General features: G+C 62.8%; 2 protein-coding genes across 3 annotated transcripts; both read left to right on the top strand.

The window, feature by feature from the left end:
* Positions 1-60: 60 nt before the first annotated feature.
* On the top strand, positions 61-5,943 carry LOC119509232 (translation initiation factor IF-2-like). Its single transcript, XM_037803159.1, has 5 exons — positions 61-143; positions 3,569-3,630; positions 3,894-3,921; positions 4,368-4,451; positions 5,416-5,943. The coding sequence occupies exons 2-5, from the start codon at positions 3,573-3,575 to the stop codon at positions 5,852-5,854; spliced, it is 609 nt and encodes a 202-aa protein (XP_037659087.1). The 5' UTR covers positions 61-143; positions 3,569-3,572; the 3' UTR covers positions 5,855-5,943.
* Positions 5,944-6,149: 206 nt separating this feature from the next.
* On the top strand, positions 6,150-13,635 carry NRBP2 (nuclear receptor binding protein 2). 2 transcript variants are annotated; one of them, XM_037803100.1, is made up of 18 exons: positions 6,150-6,324; positions 6,692-6,814; positions 6,883-6,984; positions 7,064-7,153; positions 7,377-7,417; positions 7,517-7,611; positions 7,716-7,739; positions 7,816-7,899; positions 7,984-8,039; positions 8,119-8,214; positions 9,545-9,677; positions 9,758-9,860; positions 9,940-9,990; positions 10,065-10,200; positions 11,118-11,167; positions 11,303-11,366; positions 11,456-11,511; positions 11,609-13,635. In XM_037803100.1, exons 1-18 carry the CDS (start codon positions 6,202-6,204, stop codon positions 11,793-11,795), a joined length of 1,614 nt encoding a protein of 537 aa, XP_037659028.1. In that variant the 5' UTR covers positions 6,150-6,201; the 3' UTR covers positions 11,796-13,635. The 2 variants fall into 2 exon arrangements, with proteins under 2 accessions (XP_037659028.1, XP_037659029.1); XM_037803101.1 differs by having other exon boundaries at positions 6,155-6,324; positions 11,118-11,171; positions 11,609-11,826.
* Positions 13,636-17,394: the final 3,759 nt, after the last annotated feature.

Raw genomic sequence — 17,394 nt, 5'->3', positions numbered from 1 at the left:
TGTCCCAATTTTAATCTGCAGTAGCTATTTGAAAAGCAGCCTCCCTGTGGCAGTCATAAACCATCTCAGCAGGAGCCGCCCGGCCTGCACCATTTGAAAAGCTGGATCACGGCGGCAGTGCCTCCCCGGAGGCTGAGACTGGGGTGCGTCCTCACCCGTGGGGGCCTCGGGTTTACTTGCTTCTATTGGGCTTTTGATAAACTGCAGTTCTGCCTTTGTGAGATCTTTTAGACAAGGTTTTGAAATGACTGAAAACAGAATGTCCAAATAGTGGTCATAGCAATTTGACAGGTGTGCCGAGATCCGTCATCAAGGGCCAGTTCTGGGGGCCGGTGGCCTTGGCCAGCCACTGCTGCACCTGCCACTGCTGCACCTGTGTGTCTGCAGTGTGCTTCTCTCTCGGGGTTCATTTACAAGTCAGTACAATGCTGTCCTCCTGAAAGCTTTTGAAATAGTTGATAATAAATACGAAGCAATTGACAATTTCCGATCACTGCTTCTAAACCCACACATGCAGGCACAGACGACCCCCCCACACATACCCCCACACCCACGGGCACACAGATATGGGCGCGGCACACCCGCATCACAGCACACACATCGCACACACACAGGCAACACACACATGCCACACCCACACAACACACATGCACACCCACACTCGCCAGAGGGAGCTCTGCCTGGGGGGCGCAGCACTGACCCCCGCTGTGCCTGAGCTTGCAGAGCTGGGAGTGGCCTCCTGGGGCTTGAGGGCCAGCAGTGCTCTGAGGCCGGGGGGTCTTCACGGCCAGGTGGGGGGATGTTGTCCCAGGCACCCAGGCTGTGGGTGGTGGGGGGCACAGCCCGGGGCCAGTGCGGGGGCGGCTGCAGGGACCCCGCCTCCTCACACGAACCGGGACCGCGGGGGCAGAGCGAGCGCAGCCGCCGGGCAAGTCAGGAGTGAGTGACCCGCGGTGCCTCCACCTCCCCGCTCGGGGCTCGCACTCTTTTCTCCACCTTCTCATTTACCCCGGACGGCGACCCGCGCCAGCTCTCTGGAGAGGCAGTGCTGGGGTCTCAGGCGTGCAGAAAGCTGTTACAAGACCACCAGGCTGTACCCACGGGCTCTGGACCCCATCCTCGACAGGCGGAGTCTCCTCCTACCTGGAAGGCAGCCCCACAAGTCACCCGCGAAGGGGGGTCTGAGCAAACGTCCTCAGGGCAGGGGAGGGGCGGTGGGGCTGAGTCCCCCTTCCGGACCGTCCCGCACGTGGCGGTCCCCCCTACCCAGGCGGGAAGGGGCGGAGCGTGCGCGGGGGCGGGGCTCCCGGGGTGACTAACGCCCCCTCCTCGGGCCCACCCCACCCGGGCCCTGGTCGCGGGGCTCTGTCCCAGTTCGCTGGTGGGAGCCAAGGCCGGGCCCTCCCGACGTCCCCTGCACTCGTCCCTCCGGCCCCCCCGCCATTATTTGGTCTCGCCCCTGCGGCCACCCGGCTCCTCCGAGCGAGACCCCGCACCCGTCCCGAGGTTGGGGTGGGGATGGGGAGTGGGCAGCACACCCCCGAGGCAGCTGGGCTAAAAAGCCCCCAACCCCACAGAATCGCTGCAGACACACAACCCTCCCCGAGCTCCGCTCTCCTCCCCCCCACGCCCTCCCCCGCCAGTGTTCAGTGGCCCCCCCCACTCCCACCCTGCCGCCCCACGGCTGTTCCCAAGTGCCACTCCGTGCCCAATCCACGCCGCGCTCTCTGCACTGCTGCAGAAAAGGCTCAGACGACACGGAGCCATACAGAGAAAGGGCCGCTCCCCCGGGTCCCGCCACAGCACCCCAAGGGCCGCCCAGGGGCAGGGGTCTGTGGTCAGCTGGAAGGAGGAGGCCGCACGCCTGCTGCCCGGGAGGTAGAAGTGGGGTCAGCGCCCCACACGGCCCCAGCTCCAGGGAGAGAAACGAGAGGGGTCTTCCAGGGGCTGGGGTCGCCCTGAGGAGAGGCCTCCCCGGTGTCCGGCACCAGGTAGCAGGATGGGGACAGTAATGCTCCGCTCCTCTGCCCTGCTTCGCACAAGCAGCCATTTTTCCTGGGGACGCGCTGTAGCCTCCGGTGGTTCCCGTACACACGGGTCTCCCCACGAGGGGCTTTGCCGAGGCCCTTCCCAGGCCCCTGTGCATTGGGTCTCCCTGTGTGGGTACCCCGGGGCTTATTGCATCAGCCTTCCAGTTGGTCTCCAATGTTTCTAGAATAGTCCCCTCGGAGTGGGTTTTAGGCTCGGGGTGATTTGGTTTGCAGGTCATGGGGTGGCTGTAGCCGGCCAGCCCGGGCGAGCCCCCCAGTGTGTCGACAGGAGCCTGCTGAGCTCCCACCCAGCCTCAAGCGAGCGCTGTGCTTTGCTGCTCCGACACCCTCCTCTTGGGTGAGGGTGCAAGTTGTGGTGCAGCCTCGGGCCCAGCAGGAGCCCAATTCCACAGCTGGGCACACCCGGAGGAAACAGTCACCAAAGGACATGCAATTCACAGCCGCCACCGCGTCCAACCCAAACTGGAACGGGCCCCCGTGTCTGTCCGTTCATGCAAAAGGCCACATAGGAGGGGCCCTCCCCACCTGGCTGCTGCGCCCAGGGCAGGAGGGCGGGCAGGTGCGCTCAGCAGAGGCCAGGCCCGTGGGGTCAGGGCCAGGACGGTGGGGGTGCAGGCTGGTCAGGGTGATCCTGCAGTGGCGGGCTGGCTGCAGGTGTGCTCGCTGTGTGGAAACTTACAGGTTTCTGACACTTTGATGCCACGTCTGCCCCTTGCCCACTCCACGCCACCACTTTTTCTGGGAAAGAGCTTGGAGTTGAGACCCAAGGACAAGGTGGACATGCAGGGGGCTTCAGAACCCTGACCCCACAGAGTGGCAGCTCCCGGCGAAGGTGGGGAGAAGGTGGAGACAGACCTGTCCCAGTGAGCTACTGCCACGTAACAAATACCTCCACGCCGCACGCCTGTCTCCTTCAGGGTGTGGGGTCGGGAAGGCCGATGTGACTCAGCTGGGTCCCCTCCTCAGAGGACCCTCTGCCCCCCGACTCTCTCACACGGTGCAGGCCGGCCTTGGGCCTCATGGGCTGCTGGCCGGGACATCAGTCCTTGCCACAGGGGCCTCTCCGGGGGCAGCTGCCTTCCCCTTACGCGAGTGGGCAAGCGCAGAGAGCGAGCAGACGGAAGGCAGCGCCTGCACCCACTCTCGGCAGGCTCAGCCCTTTGCTTCTGCCGAGTCCCCCCTGAGAAGTGGGTCACCAGGGCCAGCCCACACTCAAGGGGTGATTCCCAGGAGGCGGGGCCGCCGGGGGGCCTGGGAGCTGCCCCCCACGGGGACAGATGGTGGGAGGTTGTTCTCTGGTCCTGCTCATGCCCCCGGACTTGGACCCACTTGCTTTCTCCTGCTGGCGTCCTGCCACCACGCCAGGCGGACCCTGGAGCACAGGCAGGAGCTCTGCGGGCCGTCGCCTGCCTGCCCCCGGGGGGAGAAGCTCGGGAAGACCCTGAGCCCTGGGAGGGGCAGGCGAGGCCTCGGGGGCAGCAGTGAACCTGCCCTCAGCATTCTGTGTCCCCACACAGGGACATGGGCCGGGCTAAAGGGCAGCTCCTGAGAGAAAGGGAGTCCCCCAGAGGAAGGTCCAGTAAGTAATAAAGGGCTTTGGCGAAATCTAGGGCTAAGGCCGGGGCCTGAGGTCGGGGGATGTGCCGCGGCCTCCTCCTGTGACTTGGGGTGATGGTGGACCCACATCACGGGGGTGTGGGCGTTAGACGGGTGAGCCCCGGTCAAGGGCCGAGGACCAGGGGTCATCGTGGGATGTGAGTGACTCTGTGGCTGTCTCGGGTGAGAGTCCCGGGGCCCCCCAAGGAAGCACCCCACTGGGTGACGAAGCCCATTTGCCCACAGCTCTGGAGGCCGGAAACTCGAGGTCAAGGTGAAGGCAGGGCCACCCCCCCAGAGGCTCGAGGGGAGGGTCCTTCCTGGCGCCTGCTGCCCAACCTCCCCCGCATCCTCGGCTGGTGGCCGCCTCACCCCCGGGTCCACTCTGGAGACCCCCCGCCCCCCGTCGTGGCCGCAGGGCCTGCTGCTTGCGCGTCTGGGGCTCGGATTTCAGGCCACCCCAAGCCCAGGACGACCTCATCCTGGGACCCTTAATTATCTGTAAGGATCCTGTTTCCACATAAGGTCCTGTGGCCAGGAACTGGGGTTGGTACTTGGACATACCTCTGTGGGGACACCCCTCAGTGCACCCGAGAGCATGTGTGCTGGGGGCAGAGACGGGAGGGGAGGGAACGCGGTGAGACCCTGCTCAAATGGCAACTCCTCGGGGACCTCCCCGGACACTGGAAATCCACACCCCTCCCCGCCCCACAGCCACAGACAAACGCGTGTCCAGCACCAGCTGCGGCCAGGCCCTGCCCTCTCGGAGCCCGGGCTCCGTCAGGGACTCAGAGGATGGAGAAGGTAAATGGGGGAACCGTGCACAGAGATGAGGGGGGTTGTGTGCTACAGGCGGGGCCACAGCAGGGCGCTTGGGACGGGCTCTCCGTGGGGTGCTCAGTCTCCAGCCCCTCCCCCACACCTCAGAAATCACAGGTGGATGCCCAACTCCCAGGGGACAAAGCCGCGCTCATCAGGCAGGGCCTTCCAGGGCTGGTGGACGGCCAGTCCTTCCTTTGGAATGTGCAGGGTTTGGTTGACGCTGCAGAGTTAACCCTTTCCTGGGTAGAGGACTCTGAGCAGGCAAGTGGCATCTGTACAGAATTACCTGGTCCTGGGGGGAAGCTGGGGGCACAGGGAGGAGGCCACTGCTGTGGCACAGGTGAGACATGCTGGTCACGAAAGGTGACAGCAGGTGGCGTGAGAAGGGGTCAGATGGTGGCTGTGAAAAGGTGGAGCCAAGATGTCCGGGAAAGAGAGAGGAGCCCACACTGCCTCCTGCCGGCTTTGGCTGCTGTTGTGTGGGCTGGGAAGGGCAGGAGTGTTTGCGGAAGGGTGGGCATGTGTGTTTATGGCATTCCCCTCTGGAAAGGGAAAGTGAGAAAGTGAAGGCAGGGACGAGGACCTAGGGAGGGAGGGGACGCCTGAGCGGTGGGCGCAGTTGGGCAAGGGGCTGTGGAGGGAGCACTCCGGAGTGCAGTCTGCTGGCTGGGATGGGCCTGGCCCTGCAGCGAGGGCAGCCGCCTGAAGAGAGGACTCGGGGTTCGGCCGCTGGAGGAGGAGGAGTGCAGCTGTCAGGAGAAAGTGGGGGGGGGGGGTGGCCAGGCTGGAGTGTGGGCAGGTGGGAGGGTGGACCCCACAGGGGCCGAGGGCGTCCCTGGGCATGAACTGGAGACAGCCAGGTCAGCCGTCAGTGAGCACTCTTCCAGCCCCCGTCAGTCACCCTCCCACCTTTTCCTTTGGGTGGGCCTCTCTTCTGAGCCCGCAGGGCCTCCTGCCGCTGGGTGGACCCCCGCCTGGTGAGCGCTGCAGATACCCCTGCCCGAGCCTTTCCCAGACCCTCAGGGAGCAGCCGGGCAGGGCAGGCTGCTGGGGACACTTGGACCAGGTCAGACCCACCCCGGGCGGAATCCGGAGGCCGCAACGACGTCCGAGGCCGGGTTTGGGGGAGGCGGGCAGAGGAGGGGAGCCCGAAGTCTGGGCAGGAGAGGTTCCCCGGGCGCCCCCGCCCCCGGCCGGGCCCACGAGTCAGCCCAGCCGCGCGACCCCAGCCCCGCGGGAGGCCCCGTCGGACCTCGCCCCAGGCTCCCGCCGCCGCAGGCCCGGGGACCGGTCGGCTCAGTCCGGGCGGGTCCCGGGGCCTCCTCTCCCCGCAGCGACAGCGGCTGCCGCCGGAGGAGACGGGGATCGCCAGCGGCGAGGCCTGAGGACACGGCCCGGGCCCTGGGCGGAGAGCTCCGCGGGGCGGGCACCGGGGGCCTCCGGGGGCTGCGCGGGGCGGGCCCGGGCGCGGCGGGGCGGGGCGAGCCGCAGCCCCAGCGGGGAAGCTCGGCCGCGGCGGGGGCGGGCGGCGACGGCTCGGGCGCGGGAGGGCGGCTCCTCCCCCGGGCCGCGGCGCGCTCGCCTCTCCCAATTCCCGGGGCCCGGGTGGCGGCTCCAGGCGGCAGCGGCGGCCGCGCTCCGGCTCCGGGCCTTGGGCGGCGGCTTGCGGGGCCGGGACCCGGGCCGGGGCGGGCGGATCGCGCGGAGGGCGGCGGCCTGGGCCCGGCGAGCCATGGCGGCCCCGGAGCCGGCGCCGAGACGGGGCCGGGAGCGCGAGCGGGAGGACGAGAGCGAGGACGAGAGCGACATCCTGGAGGAGAGCCCGTGCGGCCGCTGGCAGAAGCGGCGGGAGCAGGTGGGCGCGGGCGGCGGGCAGGGGGCTTGACGCGCCCTTCCGGGGCCGCAGGGGGCTGGGAGGCCACGTCCGGCCCGGGGCGTCGGGGGGGAGCTCAGTGGCCGCAACACCCCCCTGGCGGCCCCGCCCTGGGCGACCCCACGCCCTCGTGAGGAGCCCCCGATTCCCTGAGGATACTCTCCCCCTGGGACCACGTCCCAATGCTTCGGGGACCAGCTGCTGTACCCCGGGGGGAACACCCCTTCAGCACCCCCAAAACTGCACCCAGTCCCCTCATCCCAGCCCTCCTTCGGGTCCCCAGCTTTCTCCGGAGCCTGCCGGGCCTGACCCCCACCCCCCGCGAGCACGCGCCCCTCCCTGCCCCCAGGTGAACCAGGGGAACATGCCCGGAATCCAGAGCGCGTTCCTGGCCATGGACACGGAGGAGGGCGTGGAGGTGGTGTGGAACGAGCTGCACTTCGGCGACAGGAAGGCCTTCGCGGCCCACGAGGTAGGACCCTCCGCCCCGCGCCCCCTCACACCCCCCGGGGCTGCGGGTGACCGCCTGCCCCTCCCCAGGAGAAGATCCAGACCATGTTCGAGCAGCTGGCGCTGGTGGAGCACCCCAACATCGTCAAGCTGCACAAGTACTGGCTGGACGCGTGCGAGGCCCGAGCGCGGGTGAGCCACCCTAGGCGCGGCGGCCGGGGCGGCCCTGGGGGACGCGCGCAGCGGAGCCGTGAGCCCTGCCGCCTCGCAGGTGGTCTTCATCACAGAGTACGTGTCGTCGGGCAGCCTCAAGCAATTCCTCAAAAAGACCAAGAAGAATCACAAGGCCATGAACACCCGGGTAGGGCCGTGGGCTGGGGCGGCCTCGGGGACTCCGAGTGGGCAGGGGCACAAGGACTCGGAGACAGGGGCGGACCCGGGAGGCGGGGTCGCAGGGTGGCCGGGGGAATAGGGGCTGGGTGGGGCGGCCTCCGGGCTGGGCGCGGGCGGGGCGCGGGGGGGACAGCGCCAGACCCAGCCGCCTCCCCCGCGCCCGCCCGACGGAGTCGTCCGCCCGCCGCCAGGCCTGGAAGCGCTGGTGCACGCAGATCCTGTCCGCGCTCAGGTGAGCGCCGGGGCTTCCCTCCGCCGTCGCCCGCCCGGCCCCACCTCCCGCGCGGCCCCTGACCCGGCCCCCCTACTCTCCCCCCACCCCACCCCGCAGCTTTCTGCACGCCTGCAGCCCCCCCATCATCCACGGGAACCTGACCAGTGACACCATCTTCATCCAGCACAACGGCCTCATCAAGATCGGTTCTGGTGCGGGCGGGGCGGGGCCGGGGGCCTGCGGGGGCCGAGGGTGCGGGGCGCCCAAAGCCCCGCGAGCTGAAGCCGGCTCTTTCTCCCCGCCGCGGCCGGCGCAGTGTGGTACCGCATCTTCTCCAATGGTGCGTGGTGACACTGGGTGGCGGGGGTGGCGGCGTGGAGGGGCCGCGTCCGCTCAGCCTCCGCACTCCTCCGCAGCGCTCCCGGACGACCTCCGAAGCCCGATCCGCTCTGAGCGCGACGAACTGCGGAACCTGCACTTCTTCCCGCCCGAGTACGGCGGTGAGTCCGGGTGGGTGAGCCGCTTCCTGCGCCCGCGCGCCCCGGCATCCGCGCCACCCGCCCTTCCTGCCCCGCGCTTTCCAGAGGTTGCTGATGGCACCGCCGTGGACATCTTCTCCTTTGGGATGTGTGCACTGGAGGTACTGGCCTCGGGGCTTCACCTCCCCAGCTCCCACCTGTGCTGCCCCTCCCCCCTGCCTGACCTGGTCCTGCACCCAGATGGCCGTGCTGGAGATCCAGGCCAACGGAGACACTCGAGTCACCGAGGAGGCCATCACCCGCGCCAGGCACTCCCTGAGTGACGCCAACATGCGGGTGAGCAGCTGCTCTGTCCCCCCGCCCCAGCTGGCTCAGGGCTGTTAGGGTGGGGCCGGCAGCTCCAGCCACCCCACCACCGCCCACCAGAGCCAGGGGTGGGCAGGCGGACTGGCTGCAGAGTTAGCACACCTGGGGAGGCCTTTCAGCCGCGTGTGCAAGGCCACTGCAAGGAGGGCTTGAAGGCTTGAGGGGCCAACACATTCGAAGAACAGGGAGACCAGAGAGAGTGGGACCTGCAGTGGGCCTTCCGGGGGTGGGGGTCCAGGGGTGGGTGGCAGCAAAGGAGGAGCACCAGGTTCAGGCCTGAGGTCACCAGGGGCCCTGGAACCTTCTCAGCCGGAGGGAGCAGACACTGCCCTTTCTTGATGGGACAGGCCCAGGCTGAGCACTTCACAATGTCCCCCCTGCGTGGGCACTCTAATGCCCATTTTGTAGATGAAGAAACTGAGGCTCCAAGAATCTAAGCACTTTGCTCAAGGCTTCAGAGTGAGCAGTGGACCATTGGCACCCAGTCCCAGCCTGTAAGCTTCCAGGAGACAGGGGGAGAAGACTGTATGCTGGGGGACAGGGGAGGGGAGCTGGAGACACAGCCCCTCTGTCCAGTCTGTTAGGTAGCCCTCTGGATCAGGAGGATGAGGGGCCCAGGGTGGAGTGAGAGGCAGTGGAGGGCCCAGGGCAGGCAGGGAGAGGAAGGAGAGGCTGGCTGCGTGTGGGCACAGGATGGGCTACGCTGACCTGCAGGTGCCTGGGTCTGCCCAGAGGACTCAGGTGGGTCTGCAGGGTGCTGCGCTGTCACCTCCCTGCCTGGCAGCGATCTCAGTTCTCCTTTTAGCTTTGGGGATAATAATGTGCCCTGTCCGCAGTTTCGGTGAGGGTCAAGTGACATTCTGGGCCTAGGGTCGTGCGGCCTCCCATTTGCAGGATCAGGTGTGCCTAGCAGCACATCCCAGCGTGGAGGCCCCTGCCCTGAGCTTGGGGAGGGAGGATGTGGGAATTGGAACCTTGATTCCCTTCTGCCCCTCCCCCTGCCCACCTCCCCTGCCCCGCCCCCAGGAGCCCACCCTCTCCGACCTGGTCCCAGACCCCGTCCACCGCCCCTCCCCAAGGAGCCCACCGCCCCTCCCCAAGGAGCCCACCCTCTCCAGCCTTGCCAGAGACCCCGCCCCCATGAGCCCACCCCCTCCGACCTGGCCCCAGGCCCCGCCCACCGTCCCGCCCCAAGGAGCCCACCCTCTCCACCTTGGTCCGAGGCCCCGCCCACAGGAGCCCACCCTCCCCGGCCAGGCCTGAGGCCCCGCCCACCGCCCGCCTCCCGCCCCGCCCCCAGGAGTTCATCCTGTCCTGCCTGGCCCGGGAGCCCGCCCGCCGGCCCTCGGCCCACAGCCTGCTCTTCCACCGCGTGCTGTTTGAGGTGCACTCCCTGAAGCTCCTGGCGGCCCACCGCTTCCTGCAGCACCAGTGTGAGCGGCCGGGCGGGGCCGGCGGGCGGGAGCGGGCCCCCGGGCCGGGGCCGCGCGCTGAGCGCTCCTGCGGACCGCAGACCTCATGCCCGAGAACGCGCTGGAGGAAAAGACCAAGACGATGGACCTGCACGCCGTCCTGGCCGAGATCCCCCGGGCCCGCGGGCGCCCGGAGCAGTGGCGGTGAGCTCCCGGCCGCCCGGCCCCCCAGGGCCCACCCCACTAGCCGGCCGCCCTGATGTGCCTCCCACCCCCGGGCCAGGTACTCGGAGGTCCCCTTCTTGGAGCTGGACAAGTTCCTGGAGGACGTCAGGTGAGAGCCAGCAGGTGATGGGGAGCGGGCGGCTGCCGGGCCTGGGCCCCCAGCCACCCCCAGTGTGCCCCCAGGAACGGGATCTACCCTCTGATGAACTTCGCGACCACTCGGCCCCTGGGGCTGCCCCGTGTGCTGGCCCCGGCCCCCGAGGAGGCCCAGAAGGCCAAGACCCCGACTCCAGAGCCCTTTGACTCGGAGACCAGGAAGGTGAGCCCACGCGGGCTGGCGGGCTGTGCCCACCCACAGCTCCCCACCACCCAGGCAGGCAGTGTTTCCCCCTCGGCTCTCCAGATCCCCCAGCCCAACTCTCCCCGCTGCGGACAGAGGCCGGGCCAGGGGCGAGCCCTTGTGACGGGTGGGGACAGTGAGGACCGGCTGAGCTCACCTCCTTACCCCCACCCCACCCGCCTGCCCCCGCGAGCTGACCCCGCTCCCACCGTGCTCCAAGCCGCCCTCCTCCATGGTCTCGCCCCCGCCTGCTCCTCCCTGGAACCTCCCTCCCGGTTGGCCGGTTCGCTGACATGTCTGTCCCGGCGCCTCTCCCAAGGCCCCCAGGCGTCATGTCCCCCACCAGGCCAGGGGCTTCTCCTGCTCAGCCTCAGCTCCTCCCACTGCCTTTCCGCGTCCACCTCCTGGGCTTCCAGAGGCCAGGGCTTTGGCCTGGGGTGTGACCGTTCCTCACCGGGACAGTGGGTCACCTGCCTCCCTGCACAGTGTAGCCGGAATTCACATTCCGACCGGCAAGGCTGCCCTGCCCTCCCCGCTTTCCCCACAGGGAGCGTCCCTGTCTCAGGCTGACCCCAGGCTCTCTGGGACGTGCTCCTGCTGGGGTCCGGCCCTGCCGTGTGCCTCCATGGGCTCTCCCCATAGCTCCCTCCTTGTTCCATGTGTTTTCTCCACCTGTGAAAACTCCTATTCATCCTTCAGTGCCCAGCCCCAATGTCTGCTCTTCTGGAAGTTTCCTTTAACTTGCCAGGCCATGAGCAGTGCTTTCTAGGCTTCCATTGGGGACTTTACCCCATTCCCAATCCTTGCTGTTCCTTGGGGGCCCCTCGGAGGCAACATCTGCTCTTGGTTGCTGGGATCCGGCTGTGTGGGTGACCTCGGAGCATCCCGCCCCACAGGTGATCCAGATGCAGTGCAACATGGAGAGGAGCGAGGACAGGGCCCGCTGGCACGTGAGCCTGGGGCCTGAGGAGGGGCGTGGGGGGGCTGCGGGACCTGGGGGGAGTGGGGAGGGTCTGGTGCTGTGGGCTCCGGCACCTGCTCGCCCCACCGACGGCCACCTCACCCTCCTGCCACCTCCCAGCTCACTCTGCTCCTGGTGCTGGAGGACAGGCTGCATCGGCAGCTCACCTACGACCTGCTCCCAAGTAGGTGTGGCCGTGGCGCACGGCTGGGGCGGTGGGCAGGGTGGGCGTGGGCAGAGCGGGGCCTCACTCCCCCATGCCCTCTGCCACAGCCGACAGTGCCAAGGACCTGGCCGCGGAGCTCGTGCACTACGGCTTCGTCCACGAGGTGCGCGGGCAGGGGTGCTGGCGGCTGCGGAGCCCGGTTGGTGGGCGCAGGGTGGGCTGCCCTCCTCTGTACCCCACACCCTCCTCCCCCGCTACAGGACGACCGGACGAAGCTGGCCGCCTTCCTGGAGAGCACCTTCCACAAGTACCGCGGGGCCCAGCCCTGACCCCGTGCCCCAGCTCCCAGGATCAGCCGGGGTGCTGCTGGCTGGCCACAGCGGGTCCACGTTGGGGAGAACAGGGACCAGGACCACTTCTGCCTGGCCCTGCACCCCTGGGGGCTGAGGAGCTAGTGCCCAGCCAATGAGGGCCTCCAGCTTCCCACAGCAGAGGGCTGAGGCCCCACCTCTGGGAGACCCTGGGGAAGGGGGTGGGGGGCAATAGGCTTAGCTATTGTGGAGTGAGAGCGCTTGGGCTGGGGGCTGGTGGTCAGGGCTCCCCCACCCTGCCCCACCTGGCTTCCACCAGTCAGCACCCCTCCCCATGATCCTCCACTCTCCTTGGCCAGAAGCCCACCCAGAAGCTGCCGGGCCAGTGCCGGAGTCCCTGAGCCACGGTGCTGGGGAGTGGGGGTCAGCCCTGGACGCCCCGTGTGCTCTGGGAGAGCAGCCATCCCCGTCGGTGCTGCAGACCCACGCAGGAGCTGGGACCCCTGCCCTGGGCCCGGGTGCAGCAGCTGCAGGAGCGGGCACAGGGCCGGCACCCAGAGCCTTCAGGCGGTGACCCGGCGGGGCAGTGAGAAGGAAGGGCACTCTGAGGAGCCCGAGGCCCCAGCCCTGACGCAGACCACCCTGGAGGCCCCGCTGCCGATGCCTTTCCCATCCCCACAGCCCCCGCCAAGGGGCGGTGTGCCCCCTGCATACCTCGGCCCGGAGAGGTCAGGGGTCAGGTGTCTTCCCACTGCCTCCCTGAAGGCGTGAACCTCCCACTGTCCCTCCCACTCCTCCCTCCGAGCCGAGGGTCCGCAGCTCCCGGCCCCGCGTCTCTGTCCACTCAACTCCGGTCTGATCTTGGGGGTTTCCGTATCCTCCCTGAGGCCCTCCCTTCTCCCTGGCCTCCAGGTCACCTCTGGAACCACTTTTCATCCATTGTCAAATTGAGCTAACACGCTGAAGCCCTGTAAGTTGCATGTATAAATTTAATGCATTCCATTTCCTTTTTAAGCATTTCAGATGCCAAATCAGGAAAGCTCACTGCCTGCGTTAGTTTTCCATGGTGGCCGTACCAAGTTACCACAAACTCCGAGGCTGAAACAACCCAGGCTTCACCACCTAACAGTCCTGGAGGTCGGTCGCCCGGGGCAGCTCTCGCCGGACTAAGTTCAGGGTGCTGACAGGCTGCGCTGCTTCCTGACGGCTCTCGGGGACAGTCCACTTCCCTGCGGCTGTAGGATCCAGGTCCCCGTTTTCTTGCTGGCTGTGAATGGAGAGCTGTTCCTGTTTCTAGAGGCTGCTGCATACCTTGTTTGAGGCCCGCACCCCCATCTTCAAAGCCGGCAGTGGTGGGCTTGGGTTTGGTCTTTTCCTCGAAGCCAGAAGGTCTCTCTGCTTGGAAAGACTTGCAACGACGTGGTGTCCACGTGGACGATCCCGGATAATCTCCCCACTTCCACTCAATCCCACCTGCACCGTCCCTTCTGCCATGTGCAGAAGGGGGGTAGGGTGTGGGCATCTTTGGGGCAGAACATTGTTCTGCCTACTCCCCCCCCCAACCGAAAACCAAAATAAAACCACAAACTTACCAAGTTATGGCAAATAAGTTCAAGGTGCAAATACACCGAATCTCAAATTATCTCAAACATTTCAATACTATTTACAAAATTACTCAAATTCTCACATCTTTCAACTTAAAATTACAAATCTGAAATCACATCCCCATTCCAGATGGAGCCCTGAGGCTCCGCCGCCCGATTCTGCACGGTCTTCCGTGGCCGCGCCTGTGGCCGAGCGACCCCGAGGGCCCGGTGCCCTCATCGTCTTGCGTGCTCCTGCGGTGTCTGCTCCTTCGCTCTGGGTTTTAGCTTTTCGAAGCTCTGTATATACATACATATACTTTTTGTTTTACAAGTGAAATGCTTTTTTTTTCTAGGCCAATAATGAACAATAAAAGCAGTCTCTTATGCTGATCCTGTCCACATTCAACTCGGAGCTGTGTCTTCAGGCATTTAGTCTGTTTCACAAAACCACAAGCCTTTACTGCTTGTACTGCTGTTTGTTGTTTTTTCTACACCAGGGGACCCCTCCTGGCATCCTCGTGGGGGGGGGGGTCACCTGCCTCGCTCCCCACCACAGCTGCGCCACCCTCCTGGCTCTCAGTAGGGACTGAGACCATCTAGGATTAGATTTCCTTTCCTGCACAACTTTTTGTTTCTGCTGGAATTAATAATTGCCTAATGTGTTTTTATTTGCTTGGTTTTCCATATGCCTGTCATTAATTCATCCTTAGATTCCTCTGCGGAAGTAGGAACCTCCTCTCAACACTTGGGACTCGCCGCGTTATTGGCCACTCAGCTACATTCTGTTCACCGGCTCCCCCACCACACCAGCCCCCAGCCCCAGGCTGCTCGTCCTTGAGCCCCTGGCCCGGCTGGCATCCAGGCACCCCTTCACCAGCATCCTGCACCTCTTCTTCCTTTCCCTGTGTCCCGTGCAGTCCTTTTCCTCCATTCAACCCATTTGAGGACAATCCTTCAAGTTTCCTGAGAGAGAATGCAGGGGAATTTATGGAGACTCAACCCACATGTCTTTTATTTTTGTTAGAAAAGTTGTAGGTTTACAAAAAAATCATGCAGAAAATACAGTGCTCCCACATACCACCCCCCCAGCTTTACCTATTAACACTCTGCATTAGCGTGGTGCCATTGTTACAACTGATGAAACAATATCATTAAAATTATACTATTAACTACAGTCCATAGTTTACATTTGGGTCCACTGTGTTGTATAGTCCTTTTTTAAAAAAAAAAATTTATTTGCATAACATATATACAAGCCAAAATTTCCCTTTTAAACCATGTTCAAATATATAATTCTGTGCTGTTAATTACGTTCACAAGGTTCTACCATCGCCAGCATCCATCACCAAAACTCCTCCATCCCCTCAAACAGAAACTCTACCAATGAAGCATTAACTCCCCATTCCCCACCCCCAGCCTGGCAACCCGCATTTTAGTTTCTGGCTCTGAGTTTGCCTATACTAATTATTTCGTATCAGTGAGATCATACTGTATTTGTCCTTTTGTGTCTGGCTTATGTCACTCAACATGAAGTCTTAAAGGTTCATGCAAGTTGTTGCACCCATCAGGACTTCATTTCTTTTTACGGATGAATTAACATTCCACTGGATGGATATATCACCTTTTATTCATCTATTCATCAGTTAATGGACCCTTGGGTTGCTTTCACTTTTCGGCAATTGTGAATAATCCTGTTCTGCTCGAGTCCCTGCTTTCAGTTCTTTTGGATACACACTCTAGCCGCGGGATTGCCGGGTCACGTGGTAATTCTATACTTAACTTCCTGACGAACTGCCAACTGTCCTCCACAGCAGCTGCTCCATTTTGCATCCCCACCGGCAACAAACGAGGGTTCCTGTTTCTCCACATTCTCACCAACACTTACTCTCTGTTGTTTCAATAGTAGCTGCCCTAGAGGGGATGGTGCCTGTTTGTCTTTATTCTACCCTCCCATTTTCCTGACAGTATAACTAGGCACAGAGGTTTGGTTAGGTTGAAAATCATCTCTCTCAGAATTTGCAGGGTGTTGTGCCGTCTTCTAGTCCCAAGCAGTCTCGTGCCTTTCTGAATTTCGATCACTTGTCTGTGATCTCTTTTCTTTTCCTGGAAACTTTAGGATCTCCTCTTCGCTCCAGTGCACTGGAAATTGCCAGTGACGTGTCTCAGTGTAGACCTCTTCATCTTTGGTCTTGGGCCCTCCCTGGGCTCTGTCAGTGCAGAAACTCATCAGCCTTGGTTTTAGGAAATCTTCGATTATTTCTTTTGTGGATTTCTCTCCTCACCTTGTTTTCTAGGAATCTCACGGTCAGATGCTGGGCTCACCTTTTGTGAGCTGCGTAGTGGCTGAGGGCACAAAGGGCAGGAAGACTAGGTCCATTTGGCCCGGGCACCTCCATTCCCTGCTGTGCGATGCGCGTCTCTGCTCCCATCTCCTCATCTGTAAACAGTGCCCACATCACTGGGTTGGTGTAAAGTTTGCGCAAGTTAACGGCACAAAGTAATAACAGTGCCCAGCACACGAGGGCTCTGAGAGCCGTCCTCGTACCTCAGTGTCCGATTTCACAGGGGAAGCTGCCCGACGACCCTGGAGAGTCCCAGCCCGCCCACCCCCTCCCCGACCTCCGGGATTGCGGAGGCCAGCGGTGCTGGTTTGCCAAAGTTGCCAAAACGCAATGTACCAGAAATCGGTTGGCTTTTACAATGGGGCTCTATTAGCTTATGGTTCTGGTGCTGTGAAAATGTCCAAACCAGGGCAGAGTAGGTGATGCTTTCTCCCTGGAAGACTGGCTACCTGAGATCTTGGGCTCCTCTGCCACATGGCAAAGCACACAGCGGCACCTGCTGGTCTCTCCCTTCTCTTTCAGGCTTCATTGCTTTCAGCTTCTTGCTTCCATGGCTTTCTCTCTCAGCTTCTGTGTCCTTTCTCTGTCTTCCATCTCTCTTAGCTTCTGTCTGCTGCTCTCTCAGCTTCTCTTATAAAAGCCTCCAGAAAGAGGATTAGGACCACCTAGAGTACACCTCACCTGAAATAACCTCACTGAGAGGTTTCACCCACAATAGGTGCACGCCACAGGAATGGATTAGCTTCAAGAATATGATCTTTTGGGGTCCATACAGCTTCAAACTATCTTACCATCACTGTGCCAGGCTGATTCTAGGCACTGAAGAGTGATGAGTAGAACACCTTCTATTGCTTAGCTTTCTGGTTTTGTTGCTGTTATACATTTTGGAGGATTTCAACCTTATCTTTCAATCCTTCTATTAAATTGCACATTTTACTCCCATGTTTTTAATTTGGAAGACCTCCTTTTCATTTGCCAAATGTTCCTTTATATCCTCCCATTCTTGTTTTTTGGATGCAGTATCTTCTCTAATATCTTTTTGGATATTGTCTTCGTTTTTTTGTGTGTGTGTGTGTGTGTTTTTTCTCTCTGCTTCCCTGGCCATCTCTGTTCTGACGGAGTCCCTCTTCCTTTGTTAATTCCCCCTCTTCTCCAGTGTCTGGGGACCCTGGAATTTTCAGTCACACGACCAGTGAGATGCTCCTAGAACTGGGGCTGCTGAGCTCTGTGGCCAGGATCTCGACAGACATTCTGGTTGGGGACCCCTAACTACCAGCCTTTTCTTTTGAGCTGGGAGCTGCTGCAGAGAGGAGCCCTCTCCAAGGAGCCTCAGAAGAGGGTTTTGCCCCCCGGGTTGGCTGGCATATGAGCTCCCCTCCTGGGGCTCACTTCTCAGCCACTGTGGGGGCAGGGGTCTGTGCCAGTGGCACAGCTGCATTCCCAGCTGCATTCTTGTGCACGATGCCCCAGTCTGCCAAGGCTGTGACCACTGTCCACCCAGCTCCAGCTCCACAAGATTCCCACTTTTTTATCCCTCGTGCAGGTTTGCCTTTAAAAACCTTTTCCTATCATATCAGAGGGGATGTCAGGAGAAAGAGGAGGCAAATCTGCCATATTTAACAAGAGGTGGTCTACATTAATATGCCAGGGTTGAAAAGCACCGGTCCAGCTGGGGAGGCCACTCTGTTGAGGTTTACTGGGCAAGGATCTCAGATGCCTGAGCTTAGGGAGTTGGTCTCTTCCAGGTGGGAAAACTGAATTCCAGGCTCAGGACTGGGTGCAGATCATGACAATTGTCCAGAGCAGC

This window comes from Choloepus didactylus, chromosome 14 (genome assembly GCF_015220235.1).
Source record: "Choloepus didactylus isolate mChoDid1 chromosome 14, mChoDid1.pri, whole genome shotgun sequence".
NCBI classification, from domain to species: Eukaryota; Metazoa; Chordata; class Mammalia; order Pilosa; family Megalonychidae; genus Choloepus; species Choloepus didactylus.
This window is presented reverse-complemented; position numbering and strand designations above follow the sequence as displayed.